Genomic DNA, 25,186 nt, shown 5'->3' with positions numbered 1-25,186 from the left:
TAATAATTCTGCAGCACTAAGGTCTGTCAGATGATCCTGGGCCAGAAGGCGGAAGAACAGATGCTCCAACGTTTTGTAGTATAGGGAGTGTCCAGGTGTTCAGAGGTCTCTATAAATTGGCTAAGTTTTAGAAGCTATGCTTGTGCTTCCCACAATTTTAGTTAACTCAGTCATTTTGGATTTCTGACGGGGTTGAAAACTTATGGTCTCATAGCCAATCCCGGCTATTTACTTTGAGAGAAAAGATTTGAGAGGATGGTTTTCAGCTGATATTCATTCTAAAGCCAAGGAAAAAGCCAGGTTCAGAACTAAGTGTTTTAGATAGATGACAGAGGTTCTGGTGAGTCAACAAAATGATGGACTGGGTATTAGGACTATCTTGTACCTCACTGGTACAAATTGGCACAATTATGGTCTAATTGTATTTTGAGAGAAAAGTTTTATTTTAACAGGAAGGTGATATGTAGGAGGAGCTAAGGGGGAGGAGTACTGAGAAGAAGAGAAGAAGTAAGGGGAGGAGGAGAAGAAGGAGAGGAGAAGCTAGGTGATGAGAGAGAGAAAGAGAGAGAAAGAGGGGGGAGACAGGGAGGCAGATGTTCACATGTCTCCACCAGCCATAGATAGTTGATATATCTAGGTTGAGTATTGGGTTACACTTCTGATTGAGCATTACCAAACTTATAAAGCCTTTGATTAACATTTTTAAAAAGTGTATAAATGCAAAAAGGAAAAGGGGCATGGGATAGGGGTTTTCTGTGGGGCAGGAAATGGGGAAAGGGGATGGCATCTGAAATGTAAATAAATTATCCAATAAAAAATAACATTATAAAAAAAGAAACATGCTTTTCTCAAACAATAACCATGATATGAAATGTTGTGTTTAATAGTCACTATCAACTCTGAACTTAGAATAACTTAAAGGACTCATTTCTGATGGTGTCATTGAAGGCACTTCCATAGACATTCAACTGAGAAGAAAAAAAAATCTAGGCTGAATGTAGATGGAACCAGAAGATAGGTTAAGTTGTGAACTAAGAAAGAAGACAAAAGGGAGAAAGAGGTGCAGTCAGGCTTCTCTGTTTTCTGGTTCATGCCATGGACCAAGCTGTTCTTTCTGTCGTGCCTTCCTGGCCACAAAGATTAATTCCTCTGGACTGTGGGTTAAAGAAAACCTTTCCTTTGTGAAGATCCATTTTTCTAGATGCCTGATCAATAATGAGAAAAACAACTGATACACCTAGCTATGAGACATTATCCAGACAAGTCCTTTCCTCATTCTCCTCTTCTTGTCAGGACCCTGCTTGTGGTACTAAAAACTGCTTGTGGGATGGTTGACTGCTGATTGTTACCAATGTATGTCTTCATTCTCTGGAGTCATCAGTGTGCCTAGAGAGACAGTATCCTTCATAGTGGTTTAGAAAATCCTCTGGATATCATTAGATTGTATGCTTCTATAATTATAATTATATGGATCCAATTATAATAATACAGACGAACGGAACATAAGAAATGGAAGAGAGAATCCCAGGCACTGCAGAAAAGATAGAAGGGATTCTTTGGTCAAAGAAAATGCTAACTATAATAATAATATCTATTTTAATATAACTATTAATTATTGAATATTATATATTATTATTGTTTGATAATTTTAATAATGTATATACTTATTTAATAATTAATAATATTGATTAATAATATTAATAAAATGATATTGTTTGATAATTGTAATGATATAATTATTTAATAATCAGTGGATTATTAAATAATAATTTATTTTAACTATGAAAAAAAGAACTTAAAGGGAAAGTCATCATCCTTAGTCATCAGGGAAATGTATATCAAAATGACTCTGAGATTCCATTTTATACCTGTAAGAATGGCTAAGTTCAAAAATTCAAGGAACCACTCATGCTGATGAGGTTGTGGAGAATAAGGAACACTCCTTCATTGCTGATAGGGGTGCAAAGTTGTACAATGATTTTGAAAATCAATTTGGCAGTTTCTCAGAAAATTGGGAATGGAACTCCCTCTAGACACACCTATACAACTCCTAGACAAATATTCAAAGAGGCTCCACCATACCAATAGGACACTTGTCCAACTGTTTTCATAGCAGCTATTTTTATAATAGCCAGAAATTATAAACAACCTAGGTGTTCCCCAATCAGATAAAAGGACAGAGAAAGAAAATGTGGTTCATTTACATAATGGACTATTATTCAGCTATTAAAAACATTGACATTATGGAAGTTGCAGGCAAATTGATGGAACTAGAAAAAGATCATCCTGAGTGAGGTAACTCAGACCCAGAAAGACAAACATGACAAAATAGACAAAAATATTACTTATAAGCAGATATTAGTCATAAAGACCAGGGTAACCAGACTACAATCCATAGTTCCAAAGAAGGTAAGTAACAAGGAAGGCCCAAGGAGGGATGTTTAAATTTAACTGAGAAGGTGAAATAGATTAGACATCAACAGTGTGGTTGGAGGGATGGGACTGTCTGGGGGAAATGGTAGTGATGGGGATAGGAGAGATAAGGGAGGACAATGACAGAGGGAGAGAGTACCGAGAGAGACAGTTGGATTTTGGGGGACATCTCTGGGATGAACGAGAAACCTAGGACAATGGAAACTCCCAGGAATCTAGGAGGGTGACCCTAGATAAGACTGCTAACAATGGGGGACAAGGAGCCTGAACCAGACATCTTTTATAACCAGGCAAGACTTCAATGGAAGAACTGAGACACAAACACAATCACAAAATAGGGTGGACTGGGACTTCTGACTTTCTTGCCTCTGCTTTCTGAATTTTGGATGACAGGTGTGCACAGCCAAGCTCAGCTTCTTCACTTCTTAGTGCTGTCCTCTATGAAAAATAGAATTCTGGTTGATACCAATATTTGTTTTGATCATTGATATATCATCACATTTCTGCAAGCATGTTTTAGTAGTTCATCTTAATTATGTAAAATAATCATTGATACCTTTCTGCATATGTGTAACATGGTTTAATCACATTGCTCTTTGCCCTACTTCCCCCTTCTCCTCACCCTGTCCTGTTCTTTCACAGTCACTCCACTACTTTCAAGTCATTTGGTTTTCACACAGAAATGCAGGAATGAGCTGTTTTTCACAGAGAAAGCACGTGAATAGGGAAGATCAGTAACCATGGCATTGGGACCTGGTGAAGGGTGAAGATGATTTGAATCAGAGAAGCTGTGTGATCCTCACCAAGTCATAGGGAGAGACAAGTTTATAGCAGCATCCCCAAATCAACCACATTAAAGAGAATAGAAAGATGCTCAGAACATGTGGGCTCATGGGATCCACAGGGAATCTGGAGAGAGGACTGTGTCTGAATACTCACAGGACCATCCTTGGGGCCATCAGTGCATATCCTTTCTGTCTTTCCATATTCACCTGGAGACTCCTCACATGACAGCAGAACTGAATGCAGAAAGTGACCACCATGAGCTCCATGTCTGTCTGTATCACCAGGTGCTTCACATTTGTCTGGAACACTGTGTGTGCAATGTCATTTGGGTCAGGCACTATTGTTCCTTGAAGATCATGCATCACTTGTGTCAGGAGCTCCTTTTCCTGATTTTCATACAGACAGTGGTGCAAACCCAGAAAAGGTGGTTGATGGGGTTGGTATTTCTCTAGGATGTGCCATAGCAGCTTCAACTTTGTCTTCCTAGAAAAGTTGCAGGAAAAGAACTGTTCCATTTCTTTCAATCCCTCTTTACTCAAAAGACCAAATAGAAAGCGCACAGTGGGTGCCTCAAACAGGTTTTGTCTTCCATATTGTTCTTCCAGTGACTCCACAATTCTGTAATCTTCCATATCGCCGAGTCTTTCCTCACTATGCTTCAAGATGTAGAATATCGCTGCAAAGAACTCCTGGAGACACAAGTGGGCAAAGCTGTAGCTCAGAGAGCTGGGCTGCTTTTGAAGGATGCCAATCTTCAGGAAAGTGGCAGTGGCATCCTCTGGTAACCCTTGGTTACAGAGGTCACTTTCAGTGAACAGGGTCCTTCTTTTGCAGATCCCCTCAGCAGCCAGTGAGCAGAGGGCTCTGAGCTGGGTCCTCATGTGCTGACCTGGGGTTGTCAGAGACATGTATTTCAAGCAGAGGGCTGTGGTAGTCTGTGAGGTCAGTGAGAGGTCTCCACCTTGCTCCATCTGCTTTTTCAGGCAAGTGCAGACCAGCCAGCACACCCACGGAACCTCACACAGGGTCAGGAGCACTGGGTTAAGCATCTTAAGAGCGGTAATTGCAACTCGTTGATTTGCAAAATATCTGCAGAAATATTTCTGCCGTTCAACCACAGTGAGTCCTAGGACTTTCACCTGACGTTGTTTCCCCAAGGAAGGAATGATCTTTTGTAGAGCTGTGGTCCGAGCTGTGAGCAAGAAGGAAGCCTCAGGAAGGACAGATTTCCCCAGCAAACTCCCTATCAGTGTGTGTACAGGCTGTGTTTGACTCCAGTGCAGACAGAGCTCAGGATTCTGCTCCTCCAAGACCCATGCTGGCTCATCTATGCCATCCAGGATGAAGAGCAGCTTCTCAGGGTGAGACAGGATCTGCCTGATGGAAGCTGTGTGTACTTCCTGACCTTGTGCTATGAGCTCAGCCAGACTCAGCTGCTTGCACTGGGCCAGCTCTCTGCAGCTGAAGAAGAAGACATGCTGGAAGCGATCCCTGTAGAGCTGACCTTCCTTCCAGGCTCTCCTCACCTGCATGGCCAGTGTTGACTTCCCAATCCCAGCAGCACCCTCTATTATGACTAACTGAGGCTTTTTCTGGGTATCTAAATTTGGGCCAAATAAGTCTTGGATCTCAATCACATGTCCTTCTTCTTCTGGTACACATGAATGCCAGTTTTTCCTGCCCAAGTCCTCTGAGCCTCTTGGGCACAATTTTTGGAAGAGTAGTAGATTTGTGAAATTTTGGAACAAAATCTCCCCTTTCAATGACTGTGTAGAGTAAAGAGTCTCTTCTTTACTCATCTGTACTTGAAATGTTCCTAAAGGAAGAGAAAGTTTTAGCAGAAGTGTATACATTAGCACTGTGTGTTCTTCAATCAATCCTTCCTTCTTGCCTTTCCTCTTTTCTTCTCTTCTTACCTTCCTTAGCCCATGTATTCCTTCCTTCCTTTTTTGATCCTTTATCATCTGGATGCATGTAAGCATTTGTTTAAGCTGTACCTCATACAGGTTGTGGGTATTGGAAGATTCTGAACAGTTTAGTGCAGAAACTGTGAGTTTAGAGTAGAAGATTCTACTTCAAGTGGTCATGTGACTAATAATGATGCTGTCTGACTTTCATTTATGCCTCAGACTTTTATCAACTTCTTACCCTGTGCCAGACCTGTTCTTGAGGCTGAGAGTAAAGGGTGAGTTCAGAGACCTAACTCTGTCTTCATTCAGCCTATGAGATGATGCAGTGGCTTCACTGAGCTTTGGTTTCTTATTTGTAATTTTGTGTCTGTGTTCTCTCCCTGTAGGAGGCTGTGGAGTAGTGGAGAGATTACAGACAGTGGAGTGGATGTTTGCTCCTGACAGATCCCATTGGATCCACCATTGCAGTCCTGATAACATCATCCTGAAGTCTTGAGATTGTGGGTCTGAAGGGAAGATCTAGAAATTCTATAGTGTCCATGTTTCAGTATGTAGTCTTGGTCCCCTCTCCCTAGTTTTGGCAATCTTGGGTGTATTTTACACTTCAGTCCAGATTTCTTTGGTCACAAGAAGCCTTATTTCTGGTCATGTGTTTTGTCCCCTCTGACACTGAGTTTGAAACTCTGTTTCCAAAGTAGGATTCAGGGATATTCAGGAGTAAGGGATTCAGGTCTAGTGTGGGTGTTTGCAGTTATGGGGGGCAGGACCTTTATAAATGGACCAATACTTTTCTTCTAGTAATGGGCAAACTGTTGTGGGAAGAAGTACATTTCCTTTCCTGCAGGCACCTGTTTGCCTTTATATGCCCTTCTTTGAGGCTGAGTATTTGTAGTTTTCAGTCTTAGACACACATCCTCCAGAACTATAATTAATATGCATGTTTGACAAAACATCACTGAACATGGTACTGTAGCTCAGTAATTCATCACTCAGAAGACAGAGGCAGGAGAACAGGAACTCTGCTCTAGCTTTTCCATATGGGGAATTTGAAACCATTTTAGGCTACAGTTAACCAATCTATCAATCTATCACCCAATCAGTCAATCAGTCATTCAATCAGTAATGCAATCAACTATCTAAAAAAATTACCCAGTCTTTGTTTTCTGTCCTGGCAATGGAAACCAAACTCGACATTTGTTCTTGATTTAACATGTTCCAAGGTTTGGCACTGTGCACTCTGTCTAGCTTTACCTTTCCTGTTCTACTTTTGCTTCTTCTAACCAGTACATCTGAGGATTCATATTTCCAGCTTTTGCCCAGAACACAAATCTTATCTTAGCATCTTCATTTGAAGGAACTCAAGACAAGATAGTCAGGAAAATGACTTTCTTGTATCCAAGTTCATTCCTTAATACTGACCTGTTGCCCATTACAATACAGCTGTTTGTACTACCATGGACCAGGTGTGGAGATAATTTGGTGAGAGCATTGAGTGTAGCAACAGTTCCCACAATTAGCACTTTATGTCCTTGCTTCAGGGGCCAACTTTCCTCTGAAATCAGGATCAATAGATCTGCACTTACTGTGTTCTGTTAGGAGGACATCTAACATCTCTTGAGTGCAGCAAGCTGGCCACTCATGTCTGTGGCTAAGATCTGCCTGGCTCAGAACATGTCTCCTCAAAGTGCCAAGAGAGGGACCAGCTCTTCCCAGAGCACTTTCTCCAAGACCTTCCAGCTGAAATGTATCTGACATTATGCAAACAACGCAATTATTTTAAGTTCCATCACACTTGAAAAGCATGTGGGGAAAGCAAGATGGCTCAGTAGTTGAAGAGCTTGCAGGCAAAGCATGTGTACTAAAATGATATCCCAAGACTTCATTTACATGCTGAGTTTGCATTGTAGTCCCCTGCAATTTCAGGCCCAGAAAGCTGAGACAGGGCCTTCCCCAGGGTAAGATGGCTTGGCAGCCTTGGTACTTGATGAACTCTGGGTGTAGATGATGGAATGTTCTGCCTCCAAGAATAAGAGAGCAACTGAGGAAGATTGCTGACATCCATTTAGTGCACTCACATGTACATGCACAATGTGCCACCCTGCTTATATGCCCTCACACATGGAAACATATATGTACATATATATGTACAACACACACACAGAAGGAGGAGAAGGAGAAAGAGAAGGAAGAGAAGGAAGAGGAGGAGGAGAAGGAGGAGGAGGAGAAGGAGGAGGAGGAAGAGGAGGAGGAGGAGGAGGAAGAGGAGGAGGAGGAGGAGGAGGAGGAGAAAAAGGCCACAAAACCTCACATAAAGTATAGGAAGGTGCAAATTATTCTACACAGTGAGGTATCCCATTGCCTATAGAGACAAATGCCACAAGTTTTCTGTCATATATGTATTCTTGCTTTACTTATTTTGATTTGCATGTTCAATTTGTTTTTGAAGTGTTCTGTAAAGTTCTTGAATTTTCTACTTACATCCCACATTTACATGATTCCCACCTTTCCCTAGTCCTGGTGAACTTCTCCTGAGTCCTCTCCCTCCATTTCAAATTTAAAATCTTTTTTCTTTAATGTCTCTCTTGTCTCGAGTTCCTTCCAATGAAGATGCTGAGATGAGGTTTGTGTCCTGGTCAAAATCTGGAGAGATAAATCCTCAGATGCACTGATTAGAGGAAGAAGGAGCACAACAATGGGCGGTGAAGCTCAGCAGCGTGCACAGTGGCAAATTGTGAGCACGTTAAATGAAGAACAAACATCTGAGTTTGGTTTCCATTGCCAGGACAGAAAACAGAGACCGGGTAATACACACAGATTCTGATGAGTCCCATTAGTGCAGATAGAATAGACACTTCTCACATGAAAATTGGGTTTGAATTTGAAGGGAGCATAGGAATTATGTGACAAAGGAGAGACTTGAGTGGGGATAGATTAGCCCAGATTAACTCAGATTAACAGTGTATGAATGTTCCTTATAACTAGTTTGACCTTAATCAAAAATCTAACTTATATAAATGTAGGCTATTGAGCAATGAGCCTGATCTAAAGACCAGGGCATAGGAGGTCATGGACCATAGCAAAGAACCTATTACTGTTGTTTTACTAAATGGACATACTGTTAAATTGACTTTTGTTATGTTTATACTCACAGATTAACCTCAACCTGTCTGAATAAGTTTCTTTGTGCAGTTGTTATCAATTAATGTAGAGAATCATAATCTGAATTGTGATTAAAAGTCTGGTGATTGCATGGTTTTAAGCAGGATATGTAAGTGAGTTTGCCAAGGCTCTGGGTAAACTTCAAGTGAGTCGGCAGGAATAGTGAAAGGGCAGGAGCACAGGAAGGAGTGCGGTGAGATGTGATTTTCTGAACATTGCATGACTGTTGTACTCATGAACTCAATAAAGATACAGATGCTTGTGCAAGATGTGCAGAAGTGTAAACCAAGAAGATCAGTCAGTATTCTGCCAGGCAGCACTAACTGGACTGAAAGGCTTAAATAAAACAACAATGAGTAGCAGACAAATCAACATCAATGAAAATGTCAACAAAACAAAAAGGGGAGAGGATATGAGAGTGGGAAGGCGTGGGCTGGAGGGTGTTCTGGGGGAATTGGGAGTGGACATGATCAAGCTACAGTGTACAAAGTATGAAGTTTTCAAATAAAACAAATTTATTTAGACCTGCAGGCCCAGACACAGCTCCCCTCCACTGTGGTTACTGCACAGCAGCTGCCAGAGATCTTGATATCCTCCTGACTCTCCCCTACATGGGACTTCCCTGATTACACTTTGTCTCATCCAGGTGGTATGGCAACAAATAATCTACCTGTAGTCTCCTTCATCGCCAACCCCTATACCTTAAGCATCCAATCCTGATAGTCCCTTAGGTGCTTCAGAGGGATCATGGCTTCCTGGTTCTTCTTTCTTTGGTAATCACTAGATTATAGCACTGTTCCCACTCTAGTCCAGTCATATGGCACAGAGACACAATTTTTAACGTACACATTCTCTGTGTGTTACCTGACACAGCCATCAGAGTACTGTGTTCAACCCATGGCTGTATGTGTCACATCTATCCTCCAGGCTCATCTTGTGCTCAGGCACAGTCTGGCGAGTCAGACTGGCCCGGCCCTGAGTGCACCCTCTCCAACAACTAGACTCACCCCAGGTTCTAAAGCAGGAATACACCAGGCTGGAGAGGTCCATCTGTACCCTTCCTTAACCCAGGTTCAGACTGGGAATACATGCCGTGTGTCACCTCAACTTGGTATGCCCATATCATATATAGAGCAGCAACAACAAAAGCAAAAGAGCAAAATCCATATGCCCAGGTCTCATTGCAATAACAAGAAGAAAAGTCAACACAACATTTGCTGCCTCCCAATCCACCAGTTCATGGAAACATTCTCCAATGTTAATTACAAAGATGATCCAGGTTACAGAACCTAGTGGCAAGCATAGACATTGGAGAGTTAGGGAGTTTAAAGATATCAGAGAGAAAGAGCTCAGTGAACTTGAAGAGAGTGAACTAAAAGAGAGTAGGTGCCCACATGATGTGAAAGAAAACAAGAATACAAATCTGACCAAAACAACAATGATTTTAAAAATGTGATTTGAAAAATGGATTTAAAAAAGATAGAAATATCGAAGCAAACTCAACTAAATGAGGGTCAAATTGAAAACCTCAAAATCACAATTACAAAATTCAGAGAAAGCCTTATAAGTAGAAGTCATAAAGTAGAAGATAGAGTGTAAAGCATAGAAATTAGTCCACATAAGTAAATAATAGTTTAAAAATGGATAAAAACCACAAATGAACATGTAGGAAGTGTGGAGACACCACAAAATGACAAACCTTCTATTTCTAGGCAAAAGTGAATGAGGGGAGGGGACTCTAGAAAGACAAACTCATAGGGTCTCCTGGGAGTAGTGCCATGGTCCAGTAGTGAGACTCCAGGTACGGGATTTCTAGGTGGAGCTTGGGGAATCCCTTGGAAGAGGGAGAGAAAGGATGGTAGGTACTTGAGGGTTTAAGGGTGACAGATGAACACAGCCTGTGGAACACAATCAACTATGTGGGGCTCCCAGAGACTGGAGGGGCAGTCATGGAGCCTGCATAGGTCTGTGCTTGGTCCTCTGCATACATGCTGTGGTTGTTTAGTTTGGTATTTTTCTGGAACATCTAATAGTTGGAGAGGCCATGTCTTTGACTATTGTCTGTTCTTGGAACCATGTTCTTCCTACTGAGTTTCCTTGGTCAGCCTTGTTAGGAGGATTTGTGCCTAGTTTTATTTCATCTTGTTATGCCGTGTTCCGTTGATGTTCCTGGGAAGCTTATTCCTCTCTGAGAGGAAGTGGAGGAGTGATTTGGGAGGGAGATGTGGAGGTGTAGGAGGGGATTAGAGGGGCAGTAGAATTTGAGGAGGGTGTGGACAGAATGTATTGTAAGAGAGAACAATAAATAAAATGTAAAGAAGAATCAGTCCAATTAATTAATAAATGTGTTTTTACAAAAATGTCTGTGACTCATGACAGTGAAGGCAAAGCTACAGTTCTTCATCTGAGAGCCTTTACCTCTCTAGGACTTGCTCCTCTTGTCCCCAAGGTGGGACAATAGTGGTCTCTCCCTCAAGGCTGGCTATGAGATTTAAGTGTGAGTGTGATGAAAGTGAAGCCCTGGCATGGGACCTGGCATGAGTGGTGTGCTCAGGACATTTCTGATGACACCTTAGCCATTTGGGTGATGAGGAATCCTGTGGAAATGGATTCTCCTGTTTGCCAGTTCCCTGCTCTGAAAGCCAAGCTGTGTTCTCATGATGGAAGACACTACCCTTAATTCCAAGGCCTTCCTGGGAGCAGTGGTGAGGCCCAACAGTGAGACTCCAGGCAGGATTTGTAGGGTGCTGTGTAGGTTTCTCCTGTTCTTGGGCTCTTGCTGTGGCACTTTGCCTGTGTCACTGTGTCACCTTAGGGGATGATCTCGTTGGATTGAGATTTCCAGTCCTCTGTCACCCCCTCTGAAGTAGGAAGATTGTGTAAGTTGACCTGAAAACTCAAGGCCTGGTGGGTTGGGGCTGGAAAAGCTTGGTGAAGGAGTGCATAGGTTCTCCCAGTGAGAAAGGATGGGGCTGAAGCATCTAGTTACAAAACTCCCCAGGAATTCTGACAATTAAACTTTCAGCTCTTACAGTGATCCTGTGAGAAGGTGTCTGGGCTAGCATTGTCAACGTTGCAGTATCTAGAAGCACCCAGCACAAATGTCCCTGAGAAGGTTTGTGAGGGATAGGTTAGGGTAACTGAGGTAGGTCCATCCTATTTGTAGGTGTCACCATTCCTAGTGCTTGAATCCTGCATTGAATAAAAAAGAAAACTGATCTGAACAGCAGCATACATCTGTCTCTGTTTCCCAACTAAACCCTCGTGACCAGCTGTGTCAGTCCTTGTTGCTCTGGCCTTCATGCCCTTGATGGACTATTCTGAGAGCCTTTCCTGTATAAACTGATTCTTTCACAATAACATGATAAGCCACTAGTACTCCTGGGTAATAACTTTAATAGATTCACTGTGTGGCTAAGGATGGCTGTGAACTGAGGTTTCTTAAGCTCAAGGTGGGGTGGGAAGAATGGACTTTGAAGTAAAGGTAAGGGTTGGGTGTAGGCAGGACTTTCACAGAGCTGCAGCAGATGGAGAAGGAGAAAGTCACTCCTTAGCCATTGACTGCTCTAGATCACAGCCCCATGTCTGTGTCTATGAGCTGTGAGCTTGAACAAGTTAACCTTTCTCTAGGCCTCGTGCACTGGAGAGAGATGGCTACTTGATCCTCGAGGAGAGGAGGAGGCCAGGGCATGGTCTGTGTAAGTGCCAATGAATTAAGGGAACTCAGTAGAGAATCTGACTAAAACTGAGGCAGGAAGATATTCTCTTCTCAGGTTCATATCAATAGATAAGACCTTTTTGGAGCTTCAGGACCTCCCTGACCCCCAGGCTCTTCAGTGCCCACTCTGATTCTGAGCAGAGCTCTGGGTACCAGTTGGGCCAGGGTTGCTGCTGTCCCTCATGGGTTCCAGGTTCCCCATTTATAAATGCAGCCTCAGCACTGCAGAGCCCAGAGAATCTTTCCTAGCCCGTGACTGTTAGCACCCCACCATGCTGCTCTGGCCTTGCATTTTAGCTTCTTGTCCCAGTTCCCCATACAGGGGGACACTCACATGGGAAAAGCCACATATGTGTGACTCAAAGTTTCACCCACAGATCTCAGGCTAGTTAATCTTTTCTTTGGCATCCAGACTTGTTAGATTTCAATTAATTTATCCTTTAAGATCTGAAAATATTTCCAAGACTCATGATCTGAGCTCAGTAGTTTTCAGGAGCTGTGTAGTGCAGGGGACTTTATGTTGAGCTTTCTTTCTTTCTTTCTTTCTTTCTTTCTTTCTTTCTTTCTTTCTTTCTTTCTTTCTTCCTCTCTTTCTTTCTTTTGTGGGTCTCAGTAATGAAGAAGAATGTCCTATGAGAAGGAGACAGTGGTTGTGTGTTGGTCAGAGAGGCAGGGGTAGGAGGCAGGGAGAACTGCTGGGGCCCTTCAGGCTTACACTCATAACCTTCTCCATGGTCACATGGGGGACAATGAGGCACTCACAGTTGCTGCTGTAGAATGGTCCTGCTCTGGGACCATGAACCTCTCCTGGGTCTACCCTGGTCCTCTGTGTCTCTATTGCTTTCTGAGCCTCAGCTCTCCCATGTGGGTGTGTCTTTGAGCTTCTGTTCCACAGGGTTGCATACTATAGTAGCAGCAGTAATAGCAGGGGCTTCCAATTGCTAAGCACTTATCAAACATCAGACTGTTAATTATTTGACATGGATTATCACTGAAGTGCTACAGCCTAAGGAGACAGCTCTTCATCTTCCCATTTCCCAGATGGATACATTGAGGAGGGTTGGATTTCTAAAGTTTGGACTTGTATGTTGGTGTCACTAATTGATTGTCTCAAGAGCTGTCTTGACCCCTATGTCAACCATCTCAGAGACCTCTGCATGCCTGACTCTCCCCACTATAGCTTCAGTGTACTCCTTCCAGGGACCTCTGAGTACCACATAGGAACCTGAGCATGCACTTCTGTAAAACAAAGTGTTCTGTAAAGTTTAGTTAAGGGTTTCTGAAAGCCTTCCTGTTCTAGCCTTACCTGGGCCAGCGAACTCTTTTGGCATGAGGCTAGCCTTCCCATGAAAACCATGGCAGGAGGACTCAGTGGTGATGAATGGGTTGCAGAGTGATGACTTGGGGTTCTTGATGTACTTACGATGCTTCAAGAGACTGTCTGACTGGGCTAAGTCCTTCAGCAGGTCCTCCAACACCCATCTCCTTGTTTTGGAAGTGGTGTCCACGTCCTGTTGTTCCACAGCCCCCTGACTCGTCCCCTTTACTTGACACTGAGCCACCTTTGTGTCACTTTTCTGCTCAGTCTGAGATTCTTCCATGATGATAGATCCCCCGGATATCGATTCTCTGAACAGTCTGTGCTCTTATTGCTTCAAGACTCTCTTCTGTTGTTGCAAGCAGAAGGCCAGGGGCTTCTTGTCTCTGCCAGGCATTTCTGTTCTGGAAATGGGTGTTTTATCAAAACTGATAGAGGACACCTGGTAATAAAAGAAAGCAGACAAACCTCTACAGGGTCAGATGGGCCTTTGATCAGAACAACTGAAAGATACAAGTCTTTCCTGGGGAGTGGGGACTGTGTGTCCAGGTGCAGGGGCTTGGGCTTCGTAGGGCAGAAGAGGGAACTCTGGGACAGGAGTGTTTAACTGTGAACATGTTCTTTAATGTTTCACAGCTGAATGATGCTGGTGCATGTTTTAGCTACTGTGTTGGCTTTCCTGAAGGCAGGTGTGCTTAACATTATACTGAGTTGGGGTTTCATAGCTTGTCTAAGGTTCTTTTAGGTCACTAACACTATTTATCTCACCCTAAGGACATATGAAAGGAATGGGGGGCTGTTCTCTTACTGGTTCCTGTGGCAGGGGGATGAAGAAGGTGCAGCTCCATTTTGTATCTAGGGGTTAAGGGGTGTGTGTGTTGTGGGTGGACTTCATGTGCTGAAAAGAGATTTTTAACTTTATCTGCTCTGCTGGATCAGTCATGTGACTGCTGCCATTCCCTTCTGAATTAACCTTTGAAAACAGATATTAGACAGGAGGCTGTGAAATATTCAAAGAGATAGAGGATGGAGGACTCGGTAGGCCCTAGGTAGGGCAGCCATTGTCCTAATGTGGACTGAGTGATTGATTACAGGTGGACCTCGTGTATAACTTTTAAAGGACAGGGTAAAAATGACAAATGAGCATAAGGAGAAATGGAGAGATCAAGGGAAGGAGCTGAGTCAGAGGGCTGTGGTTATCAGTTATACAGCAACTGTGCTGAGGTATCCTGTTTTCTTCACTAACTTTGCCTAACTTACCTCTCTGGGGACCTTGGCTCTCCCACACTAGCCCCTGTAAATAGCATATATGATGCTTAATTTCTATCTTATCCCTGGTCCTACCTCTGAATATCTCATTACACAGGACACTTATTCCTACAGATTCAGGACAGACAGGAGGGTGCAGGATAGGCTATGACAGGAGCAGACACATGAACCAGACAGGTGAATGCAGTGGTCTGTCACCCATCAGAGCTGGCCTGCAGACTCCAAGCAGAGGCTGGGCCCAGGGCCCTGGTCCCTGGTTTTCAGGATGGGGTCCCCATTTCTGCTCTAATATTCCCTAGTGGAGTGAGGCCAGCCCTTACCCTCCCACAACTAAGTGGCTTGGTGGAATCTGGGTCCCAGTACTTACCCTATTCTTCCACGGGGCCCACTGGAGTGTGTGTCCTTGAATGAGGCTCCTCAGCTAGGAAACTGTTCTTCAAAAGTGAAAGAGACTCTGGACTCTTATCAAGAAGGCAGGATTCAGAGAACCTGCACAGATGTAAGTTGAATATTATTCAGGTTATTTCCTGTTAAGTCTCTGCAGCTGCCTGAGCTGGAGGAGTCAGGCTGAGAGCTTCTTCCGGGTTTGCAGAATCCCTGCCTGCCTGACCGCAGGACTCATGTCTGAGCTCAGTTCCCTCTTCCATTACTGTGAGACCCAAGGTTTGCCAACAGGCCCCAGGTCAGCAATAGCTCCAGGATCCCCTCAGGTTTGTGCTCTGGATATCTTTGCTGCCTCTCCTTCCCTGTAGCCTGCCCAGTTCCAGGCTGTTCATTTCAGTAATGCCTCTTAGGCCACAGAGCCTGTCAATGTTTTGTCTTTGACTCCTGAAGTCTCCTAAATGTCACATTCAGGTTTTGATTCTCACCAACACCATATTCTTTTTCTGTAGGTGTGTGGTGTGTGTGCATTTTCATGTGCAAGTGGACTCACATGTGTGACCTCAGGGCCAGCTGTCTTGCTGTTTATAGGGGTAAAGGTAGGGAAGGGACTCTCTCCTCCCCCAAGCTGATGTAAGGCAGACAAGTTCAGGGCAGCTTGCATGTTCAGGGCAATCTCACCTTTGCTCCCAATATGACTGGCAGCTGTTTCATGCTCCAAGGGCAGCTGCTGGCCCTCCTCCCAAGTGCTGGAGCAGCGCCAATTCTCCAGCTCTCATGAACCCAAAGAGAGGTTTCCTATCTGTTTCAGAGGGTGAGGGGAGAGTTTGAGGGCAGAGGGGAGACTCTCTCCCTCGTCCGTGCCACTATAGTGGAGACAGTGTCATGGTCAACTTTTCTCTACTCCTACCCTTAGATCCTGCACACCCACAGCACCCACGGTGTTTGGAGCCTGTTCTTCCAAGGACTGCACCTGCCTAGGGGCAGGTTCAGCTCCTCTGCTCTGATGCCCCCAGGACCTGTTCTCCCATGATACCCAGGAGAAGGGTGGGACCAGTTCTTCGCAGCTCTCAGACATCAAATATCCCCAATCAGCAGCCCGCCCAGACCAGGAATTTCTGCCTGGTCTTTGGTAGTAATTGATCCCTGATGATGAAGTACCATAGATCCTAATGTGAACCCACAGGCAGCACAAGACAGGACCTCACCATGGTCCCAGTTGTCATCACTGGCTACTCACATCAGGCTGTTCCTCAGTACCTTCCAGTCTCCAGTTCTGCCTCTCTTCAGTGTGCCTCCATCCTTCTGTTTCTCTTTCTCTTACATTTCTCCACCACTTACTTTCTACTCTTAGTGGCCTGAGGGATTTGAGTGTCTGGGATGGTCTCAGGGTTGGTTTCAGGAGTGTGATGCCCTGCCTATGCTTTATGGTTCTGGACAGGGATCATCTTGGGCATGGTCTACCTCCCATGCTTTCTGCAGACCTGCACAGTGCAGCCTAGTGGTCATCTCAGGCTAGGTCCCTGTCTATGCCCCATGGTGTCAGACTGGTGGTTGTCTATGTCTTACTCTTGACTCAGCCTGGGCTAGCTTTCCACTTGACCTATCTCCCAATTCTGGGTGTCCACAGGACTACTGGTTGTCTTGGGCTTGCGTTGTTCAGGGAGTGTTAGGCCACTAATCATTCAGATGTCCATGGGTTGGGACACTGAGCCTAGACATAGGCTCTCACAACTCTGTCACCTACTGATGCACATGTGACACTGCAACACCTCTAGGGACAGGTGTTGTGTGGATCTTTTCCTGGGAAAACATGATTGATACAGAATAGCAATGTCCAGTGTGGGTGGTGCCATTCCTGGTCCTTGGTTATGTAAGAAAGCAGGCTGAGAAAGCCCTGGAGAGAAAGCCAGTGAGAAGCACTCCTCCATAGCCTTTGTGCAGTGTGTGGCCTTTGGTTCCTGCCATTTCCTCAGGAAAGACAGTAAGCTGTACACTGAAGTGAACATGTTCCTCCCCAAGCAGCCTGTGTGCAGTCCTGATGTTTATCTCAGTAACAGGAAGCAAATGATGACACATCCTATGCTTAAACAAGTTTCTCTCCAAAGTTAAGATTTCATCTCACAAAAATTGATATATACCAGTGAGTGACAGTCAGAGCCATCTTTTAAGAGACCTGAGAGGTTTGTTTTCTGTTTTTCTATCCTTAATTTTTCTAATCAATTTTTTTCTCACATAATATATTTTAATCTTAAGAGAGGACCCAGGTTCAAATCCCAGTGCCTACATGGAAGCTCATAACTGTAACTCCAAGATCTCACACATATATTCAGGCAAATTATCAATGCACACAAAAAATTTTAAAAATGTTTTAAAAATAAAAAGTGATAAAGTAAGAGTTAATACAAACCCCAAAAATGTAACAGACAAAAAACACAGCTAGGGGCTAGAGAGATGGCTTAGCTGTTAACAGCACTGACTATTCTTCCAGAGGTCCTGAGTTCAATTCCCAGCGAACAACCATCTGTAATGGGATCAGATGCCTTCATCTGGTGTGTCTGAAGACAGCAACAGTGCACAAGAATATATTTTAACCTTTCAGACCAACACAACTCCCAGAAACAACCAATAAAAAATCATCTTTCCCGATACCCTTGGCAGCATTTATGTAGTGTATTATGACTAGCCATCTGGCTGTTCTGAGACACTGTGGTGGTTTGAGTAAGAACGGCCTCCATAAACTCCTATATGTGAATGTTTGTCCCAAGTTGTTGCAGCTGTTTAGAAGGGATTAGGAGGAGTGTCCTCATAGGAGGTGTGCATCACTGGGGCAAGCTTTGAGAATTTAAAAGACTACACAGTTCCTAATGTCTGTTTCTGTTTCTGTCTCTGTCTCTGCCTCACACTTGTGCTTCAGGATATGAGATCTCAGCTACAATTCCAGCAGCATGCTTGCCTGTCTGCTGCCATGCTCCTAGCCATGATGGTCATGGACTCCAACCATGAGCCCCAGACTACAGCCTTTCAATTTCATATGGTCCCGTTTGTCAGTTTGCCTCATTTCCCTGATGAATAGAGTCCTCTTCAGAAAGGCCTTCCCTGTGCTACTCCATGAAGTGTTCTCCTTCCCTCAGGCAGTTCCAGGTTCAGGTCTGTGTTAATGTCCTTGGTGCATTTGGAGCTGAGTGCTCTGCAGGGTGAGAGGTCAGTCTTCCACATGTTCAGTTTCTGCAGCACCACTTGGCAACAAGGTTTCTCTTGGAGATTGAATACTTTTCTGGCCAATGAGTGTTTACTACTTGTCAGTTTACTTCAGAATGAACCCTTTATTTTACCATCTAAGACATTTTCACCCAAAACATTCTCATTCAATAGAATGTTTTAAGCTAGCTATATTTGATAAGTTATTTAAGAAAACACTAAAATAATTTGAAATTGTGTTATTATAGTATAAACACACTGCCAGGGTAGGTGACTCATTTACCATAAAACATCATGGTTTGGTTTGTAATCTTAGTTTTGAGGTTTGGTTTCCAACGTCTGAAAATCACATGCATGCTCCCTTTTCTTCCCTCCCTCCCTCCCTCCCTCCCTCCCTCCCTCCCTCCCTCTTTCTTTCTTTCTTTCTTTCTTTCTTTCTTTCTTTCTTTCTTTCTTTCTTTCTTTCTTTCTTTCTTTCTTAGGTTTTTCAAGACAGGGTTTCTCTGTGTAGCCCTGGCTGTCCTGGAACTCACTCTGTAGACCAGGCTGGCCTCAAACTCAGAAATCAGCCTGCCTCTGCCTCCCAAGTGCTGTGATTAAAGGCATGAGCTACCACTGCCTGGCTGTACAATCATTTCTAAGTTCTCTTCAACTGTTTAGACTTGAGACAAAAAGAGACACAATAAATAAAATTAAATAACTTGATTTAAATACTGATAATATGTTTTAAGTAGCTATAGATAATATACATTTTTATATTTAGTCTGTACCTGTATGTAGTTTGTATTGTCATTTGCAAGTTCTCAAATATTTATTGATCAACTGTTGTGTGGCTTTTCTGGGGAGACGTAAAAGTAGCATCTGCCCCTAACTTCTGACCTTTTCACTGTACAAAGAATGACTTATTAAGCTCATCTTAAAAATAGAAATGAATTTATTAGCAGTTACTCGTGAAGCAACGGAAGACCACAGACATTTGCAGGAAGTCGTTCTTGAACTGGCTCCACCTGCTCTCTCACCAAACTTTTCATCCTTTGACGCTGTGTGGCCCAGAATTGATATAAACCTCGGTTCTTAGCGCCACCTAGTGTGGGAGTAGCAGAAGTGACTCCAGGTGCACTCTTCTAGTTAATGGTTTTATGTATAGTCTATCCTTGTTCTTATCAGGGGTTCCGCTTGTTTGGGCACTGTCCCTCTTGAGAAGCACAGACTGTTTCACTGCAGTCTGGCATGTGGGACAGCCAAATGCAGGCTGCAAGAGGGAGGTGACGAGGATTCAGAGGTCTGGTCTTATTTAAAAGTTTACACATTGCCCAAAACAATCATGAGGGTCACACCTTGAAGGAAGCACTGTTCACTGGGTACAGTAAACCAGACTTCCGGTGTGACCATGTCGGCCAATGCCACCATGAACTTATTGCGACTCCCACCACTAGACCTTATGGACAAGTGTATAGCATCAAGAATGACACAATGATAAAGAGCGATTAAGACATTGTTGGGCTGGATAGTGTTGGCACATGTCTTTAATCCCAGCACTCCGGCTGTAGAGGCAAGTGTATCTCTGTGAGTTCAAGACCAGCCTGATCTACAGAGTGAGTTCCAGGACAGCCAGGACTACACACTAAAACCTAGTTTCAAAAACGCTGGAAAAAAGGGGAAAAAAAAAACCCCAAACTATTTGATGACAATTTTCTAGGATTTGTTGTCAGTATGGTTTTGGAAGATGTCTTAGTTTGTAAATAGAAATTACAACAGAGGAAGGATACAAACTTAGATCAGATTTTACTAAATGGAAATAATATAATAATACTGGACCCTCAAGGAGAAGGGCATAAAGTATGACTGGATTTACCTGACTTTCACTAGATTCTGGCTTTTTTCAAGTATTTAATGTTTACATTCTATAAGAGAAAGCTCCCATTAAAATGAAATACTTTGAGAATATACACCTATTTTTATGCCAATCATGATCATTTTAGATTAAGTAGGGGTTTACAATTTTATTTTTAATTAAAAATGTATTTATTCAGTTTGCATCCTGATTGCATTTTCCTTCTCTCCTCTCCTTCTAGTCCCATACTTACATATCAGTCCCCCAACCCTCCAGTTCTCCTCAGAGAAGGGGATGTCCCCCTTGACTACCACCCTACCCTGGGACATCCACTTGCAATAGGTCTTAGCCCATCCTTTTCACTGAGGCCCAACCATGCAGTCCAGTTAGGAGAAATGGATTCAAAGTCAGGAAACAGAGTCAGAGACAGAGTCCTCTCCAATTGTTAGTGAACCCATATGAAGACCAAGCTGCACACCTGATACAAATGTCAAGCCACCGAATGGTCTTTGGTTGGTAGTTCCATCTCTGTGAGTCCCCATGGTTCCAGGTTAGTAGACTCTGTATGTCTTCTTGTGGTGTCCTTGACACCTCCAGCTTGCTCAATTCTATGCCTCACTCTTCCACAAGCCTCCCAAGCACCACATGATGTTGTCTATGGGTCCCTATATCTGTTTCCATTCACTGCTGGATGAAGCCTCTCAGGAAAAATGATGTGAGGCTTTTATCTGCAAGTATAGCAAAGTATCATTAATAGTGTCAGGGATTGGCTTTCTTCCATGGGATGTATCTCAAGTTGGGCCAGTCATTGTTTGGAAATTCCTTCAATCTATGCTCCATCTTTACCCCTGGATTATAAATAAATATACATAGCCTAAAATATAAGGATGTTTTTAATTTTTAATAAAAGCAAAACACTTGACCTGTCAAGAGCCTAAGCTTTTGGTTTTTAGTTTTGTAATGTGTTTCCTCAAAGACATCAAGTGTTTAAACATTCTAAGATTGTAAGGATGGACCAGGCTGGAAAACACAGCTATGTACACCCCAGACCACTCCACCCTGCTCCAGTCAAAAAGCAGGGTCATTCTGCTTTCTGTTGTGACTATTGGTATCAGGTCACACAGATAGACAGCTAAGCCACAACTGTTAACTTGACACAAAACAGTTTTTTATCAATGGTCATTTACAGTTAAAAACAACAATAACAACAACAAACACAAAAATCAAAAGAAAACAAATGCACAAACCCTTTTCCCCAGCAGACTGCCATGTAAGCAGATATTTGCCATTTATCATCTTTATACCGTAGGGTTCCCTCTATGTAGGACATTCAAAAATGAACGCTTAGCCATCTTAAAGTTCCATTTCAAGAAATTTACAGTTATTATGGGGTTTAATTATCATTAACACAACATGTAAACATGTCCACACACTTATTTCAGTATAGAAAGTGTATTTCTTTCAAGTTATTTGTTTATGTGAGATGAGTTTGTACTTTAAAAGTCTCCATTTCTAAAAACTTACTCTCCCTTTGGACTTATTAAGGGCCTGCCACGTTCTGCAGTTGCAGGTGTCTCTTGCTGGCACCACATCATTGAATTAAAGAGACACCAGCTGTGCAGGCTGCAGATCACATCCTTAGACACAGAGCCCAGTGAAAGAATAATAACATTTCTTGGAAGAAAACTTACTACTGAGATATTCTACTCACTAACACAGTTTTCCCTGCAAATGTGCCATTATCTGACTGAAGCAACTGGTCCTGACTGCTGTCCAGGCAGCTTGGCTTCTGGAGGAGGCAAGTTGAGAAGCTTGGTTATGGATGCTGTTTCAGTGCAGATTTGTTGTTGGCCACAGAAAGTCTGTTGTGTCAGGACGTGTGTCTCAGCCCATCCTAACCAAATCAGTATGGAGACATGGGTCAGACAGAGCACTCCATGACCTTGCATTGCAGTGAGAAGACAGAGAAAGTGATTGAAACTCATTTTAATACATCACCAATTCAAAAAATTAAATGTAGTAAAGTTAAATGTATTTCCTTTTTTAAGTTTTTCGATGCTCACTGTATAAAATGTACATTAACTATTGATATTTAATAATTTTTGCTTATTTAAAAATAGGCTCCATGTGTCATATCTGACATACATATTCATTTCCTTTTATTACCCTCTGTAGGGCTGGATTAGTAGATATACATTGTTTAAATTTGGTTTTGTCATGGAATGTCTTGGTTTCTCCCTCTGTGGTAATTGAGAATTTTGCTGGGAATAATAGCCTGGGCTGGCATTTTAGTTCTCTTAGGATCTGTATGATATCTGCCCAAGATATTCTGGCTTTTAGAGTCTCTGGTGAGAAGTCTGGTGTAATTCTTATAGGTCTTCCTTTATATGTTACTTGACACCTTTCTCTTGCTGCTTTTAATACTTTCTTTGTTTTGTGCATTTGGAGTTTTGGCTATTATGTGATGGGAGGATTTTCTTTTCTCGTCCAATCTATTTGGAGTTCTGTAGGCTTCTTGTATGTTTATGGGCATCTCTTTCTTTAGGTTAAGGAATTTTTCTTCTATAATTTTGTTGAAGATGTTTACTGGTCCTTTAAGTTGCGAACTTTCCCTCTCTTCTACACCCATTATCCTTAGGTTTGGTCTTCTCATTGTGCTCCAGATTTCTTGCATGCTTTGGGTTAGGAGGTTTTTGCATTTTGTGTTTTCTTTGGCTGTTGTGTCAATGTTTTCTATGGTATCTTCTGCACCTGAGATTCTCTCTTCTATCTCTTGTATTATGTTGGTGATGCTTGCATATATGACTCCTGTTCTCTTTCCTAGGTTTCCCATCTCCAGGATTGTCTTTCTTTATGCTTTCTTTATTGAGTCTATTTCTGTTTTTAGATCCCGAATGGTTTTGTTCTATTCCTTCACCTGTTGGTTTGTGTTTTCCTGTAATTCGTTAAGGGACCTTTGTGTTTCCTCTTTAAGGGCTTCTACCTGTTTACCTGTGTTCGCTTGTATTTATTTTAGAGAGTTATTTATGTCCTTCTTAAAGTCCACTATCATCATTATGAGATATGATTTAAATCTGAATCTTGGTTTTCCAGTGTGTTGGGGTATCCAGAACTTGCTGTGGTGGGAGAACTGGGTTCATATGTTGCCAAGTAGCCTTGGTTTCTGTTGATTATGTTTTTACACTTGCCTCTCGCCATCTGGTTATCTCTGGTGTTTGCTGGTCTTGCTGTCTCTGATTGTCGCTTGTCCCTCCTGTGAGCCTGTGATTTTAGGTGTGTTAGCACTCCTGGCTGTCCAATTCCCTCTGGGCAGGATTTGGGTGTGGAGAGCTGTGGCACAGGGTTAGCTCTGTAGCAACAATGGAAACCAGAAGCATCCTGTCCCAGGCTTCTCCACAGTTACTGTGTTCTTTGGGTTCTGATTGCATTCTACTTAGACTAGGTATCAGAGCAGTAGTGGTGGTCTCACCTGTAATCTGAGCTGTGTCAGCACTCCTGTGAGACCAGCTCTCTCCAGGTGGGATTAAGGTGTGGAGAGCTGTATTGCAGATGGAAACCAGAAGAATCTGCATCTCCTCTGACATAAACATTTAAGAACTGTAATTGACAGGTCAGTGTGTCCTATCTGTCATACACATTTAAGAATCATGATTGACAGGTCAGTGTGTCCTATCTGTCCTACATATTTAGAGAAACTTGATTGATGGTCCAGTGTGTCATATCTGTCACACACATTTAAGAACCTTTATTAACAGCCTAGTGTGTCATATTTGTCATACATGTTCAAGCACTCTGATTGACAGCCCAGTGTGTCATATCTGTAATATATGTTTAAGAATCTTGTCTTTCCCTGTCACTGCCTTATTTGTTTAGTTTAAGTTATGTCTAAATTCCAGATGAAGTTAGTATCACAGAAAGGAAGATCAAAACTTGGAATTATTCAATAAAACCCCAGAGGATTCTAGGTAAAACATCTGGGCTGAAGCTGCTCACCTGTGAGGTAGTAAGGGTAGGAGTTAAAATGAGGAAAATACCGTATTCCAAGAGGGAAAGAGAAACAGGCAAAGTGATCCACACAGCAGAGCTAGCACACCTACAGAGTCAAGAGGAAAATGGATGACACTGAGAAGCTGGCTAACTGCTCTATCCATGGGCCTGGCAGGGAGGGATGCAGAAGCATGATCCAGAGGGAAAGCCTTGTAGCCTTGGGAAAGAGACTGGCAGGGCTGTACTCCAGGTAAGCACACAGGCTTGCAAGCCTCAAGTCCAACTAACTTTTGGTGAGATATCTCCTCTGGGAGATGGGTGAGCAGTGGAGAGGAATTCCATTTTGTCTTTCCCTTATAGAGATTAAAAAAATTTTTTGTGTGTGTTATTGAATGTGTATCTGTGTATGAGTGACTATTAAGTACAGAATAGGATGTTGGATCCATGGGTTTGGTGTTATACACAGTTGTGTGTTGCCTGAGGTGGGTTCTGGGAGTAGGACTCTTACCATGTCAAGAGCAGCTCCTAACCACTGAGCCTTCTGTTCAGTCATCTGGTCTACCATCGCACATCAATTTCTTTTTATTTTTTATTGGATATTTTCTTTAATTACATTTTAAATGTTATCCCCTCTCCAGGTTCCCCCTGCCCGGGGAAATCCCTTATTTTATTCTCCCCCTCCCCCTCCCCCTCCCCCTCCCCCTCCCCCTCCCCCTCCCCCTCCCCCTCCCCCTCCCCCTCCCCCTCCCCCTCCCCCTCCCCCTCCCCCTCCCCCTCCCCCTCCCCCTCCCCCTCCCCCTCCCCCTCCCCCTCCCCCTCCTTCTCCTTCTCCTTCTTCTTCTGGATATTTTATTTACATTTCAGATGCTATCCCTTTTCCCCATTTCCCCTCCCTAGAAAACCCCTATTCAATGCCCCCTTTCCCTTTTTGCTTTTATACAATTTTTTAAAAATGTTAATGAAAGGCTTTATAAGTTTGGTAATGCTCAATCAGAAGTGTAACCCAATACCCAACCTAGATATATCAACTATCTTTGACTGGTGGAGACATGTGAACATCTGCCTCCTTGTTCCCCCTCCACCTCTTTCTCTCTCTTTCTCACTCTCATCACCTAGCTTCTCCTCTCCTTCTTCTCCTCCTCTCCTTACTCCCTCTCTTCCTCTCGGTCCGGTCCCTCCCGTTCTTCTAT

General features: G+C 43.1%; 1 protein-coding gene and 1 pseudogene across 2 annotated transcripts in view; both read right to left on the bottom strand.

Annotated features, from left to right (window-relative positions):
* Positions 1-15,274, bottom strand: part of LOC117710283 (NACHT, LRR and PYD domains-containing protein 1b allele 3-like) — a 56,392-nt gene extending 41,118 nt beyond the window's left edge. The window contains exons 1-3 of one of the 2 annotated variants that reach the window (XM_034505030.2): positions 14,961-15,274; positions 13,313-13,766; positions 3,373-5,035 (exon numbers count right to left, since the gene is read on the bottom strand). In XM_034505030.2, the coding sequence (XP_034360921.1) occupies positions 3,373-5,035; positions 13,313-13,607 (1,958 nt within the window). In that variant the 5' untranslated portion in view covers positions 13,608-13,766; positions 14,961-15,274. The remainder of the gene's footprint in view (positions 1-3,372; positions 5,036-13,312; positions 13,767-14,960) is intronic. The other variant, XM_076936406.1, reaches the window with a different exon arrangement.
* Positions 15,275-16,639: 1,365 nt separating this feature from the next.
* Positions 16,640-16,759, bottom strand: LOC117712194 (small nucleolar RNA SNORA17; annotated as a pseudogene).
* Between the last annotated feature and the right edge of the window lie 8,427 nt (positions 16,760-25,186).

The sequence above is a fragment of the Arvicanthis niloticus genome, chromosome 6 (genome assembly GCF_011762505.2).
Source record: "Arvicanthis niloticus isolate mArvNil1 chromosome 6, mArvNil1.pat.X, whole genome shotgun sequence".
Taxonomy (NCBI): Eukaryota; Metazoa; Chordata; class Mammalia; order Rodentia; family Muridae; genus Arvicanthis; species Arvicanthis niloticus.
Note: the sequence above shows the minus strand (reverse complement) of the source record. Positions and strands in the feature narration are given on the sequence as shown.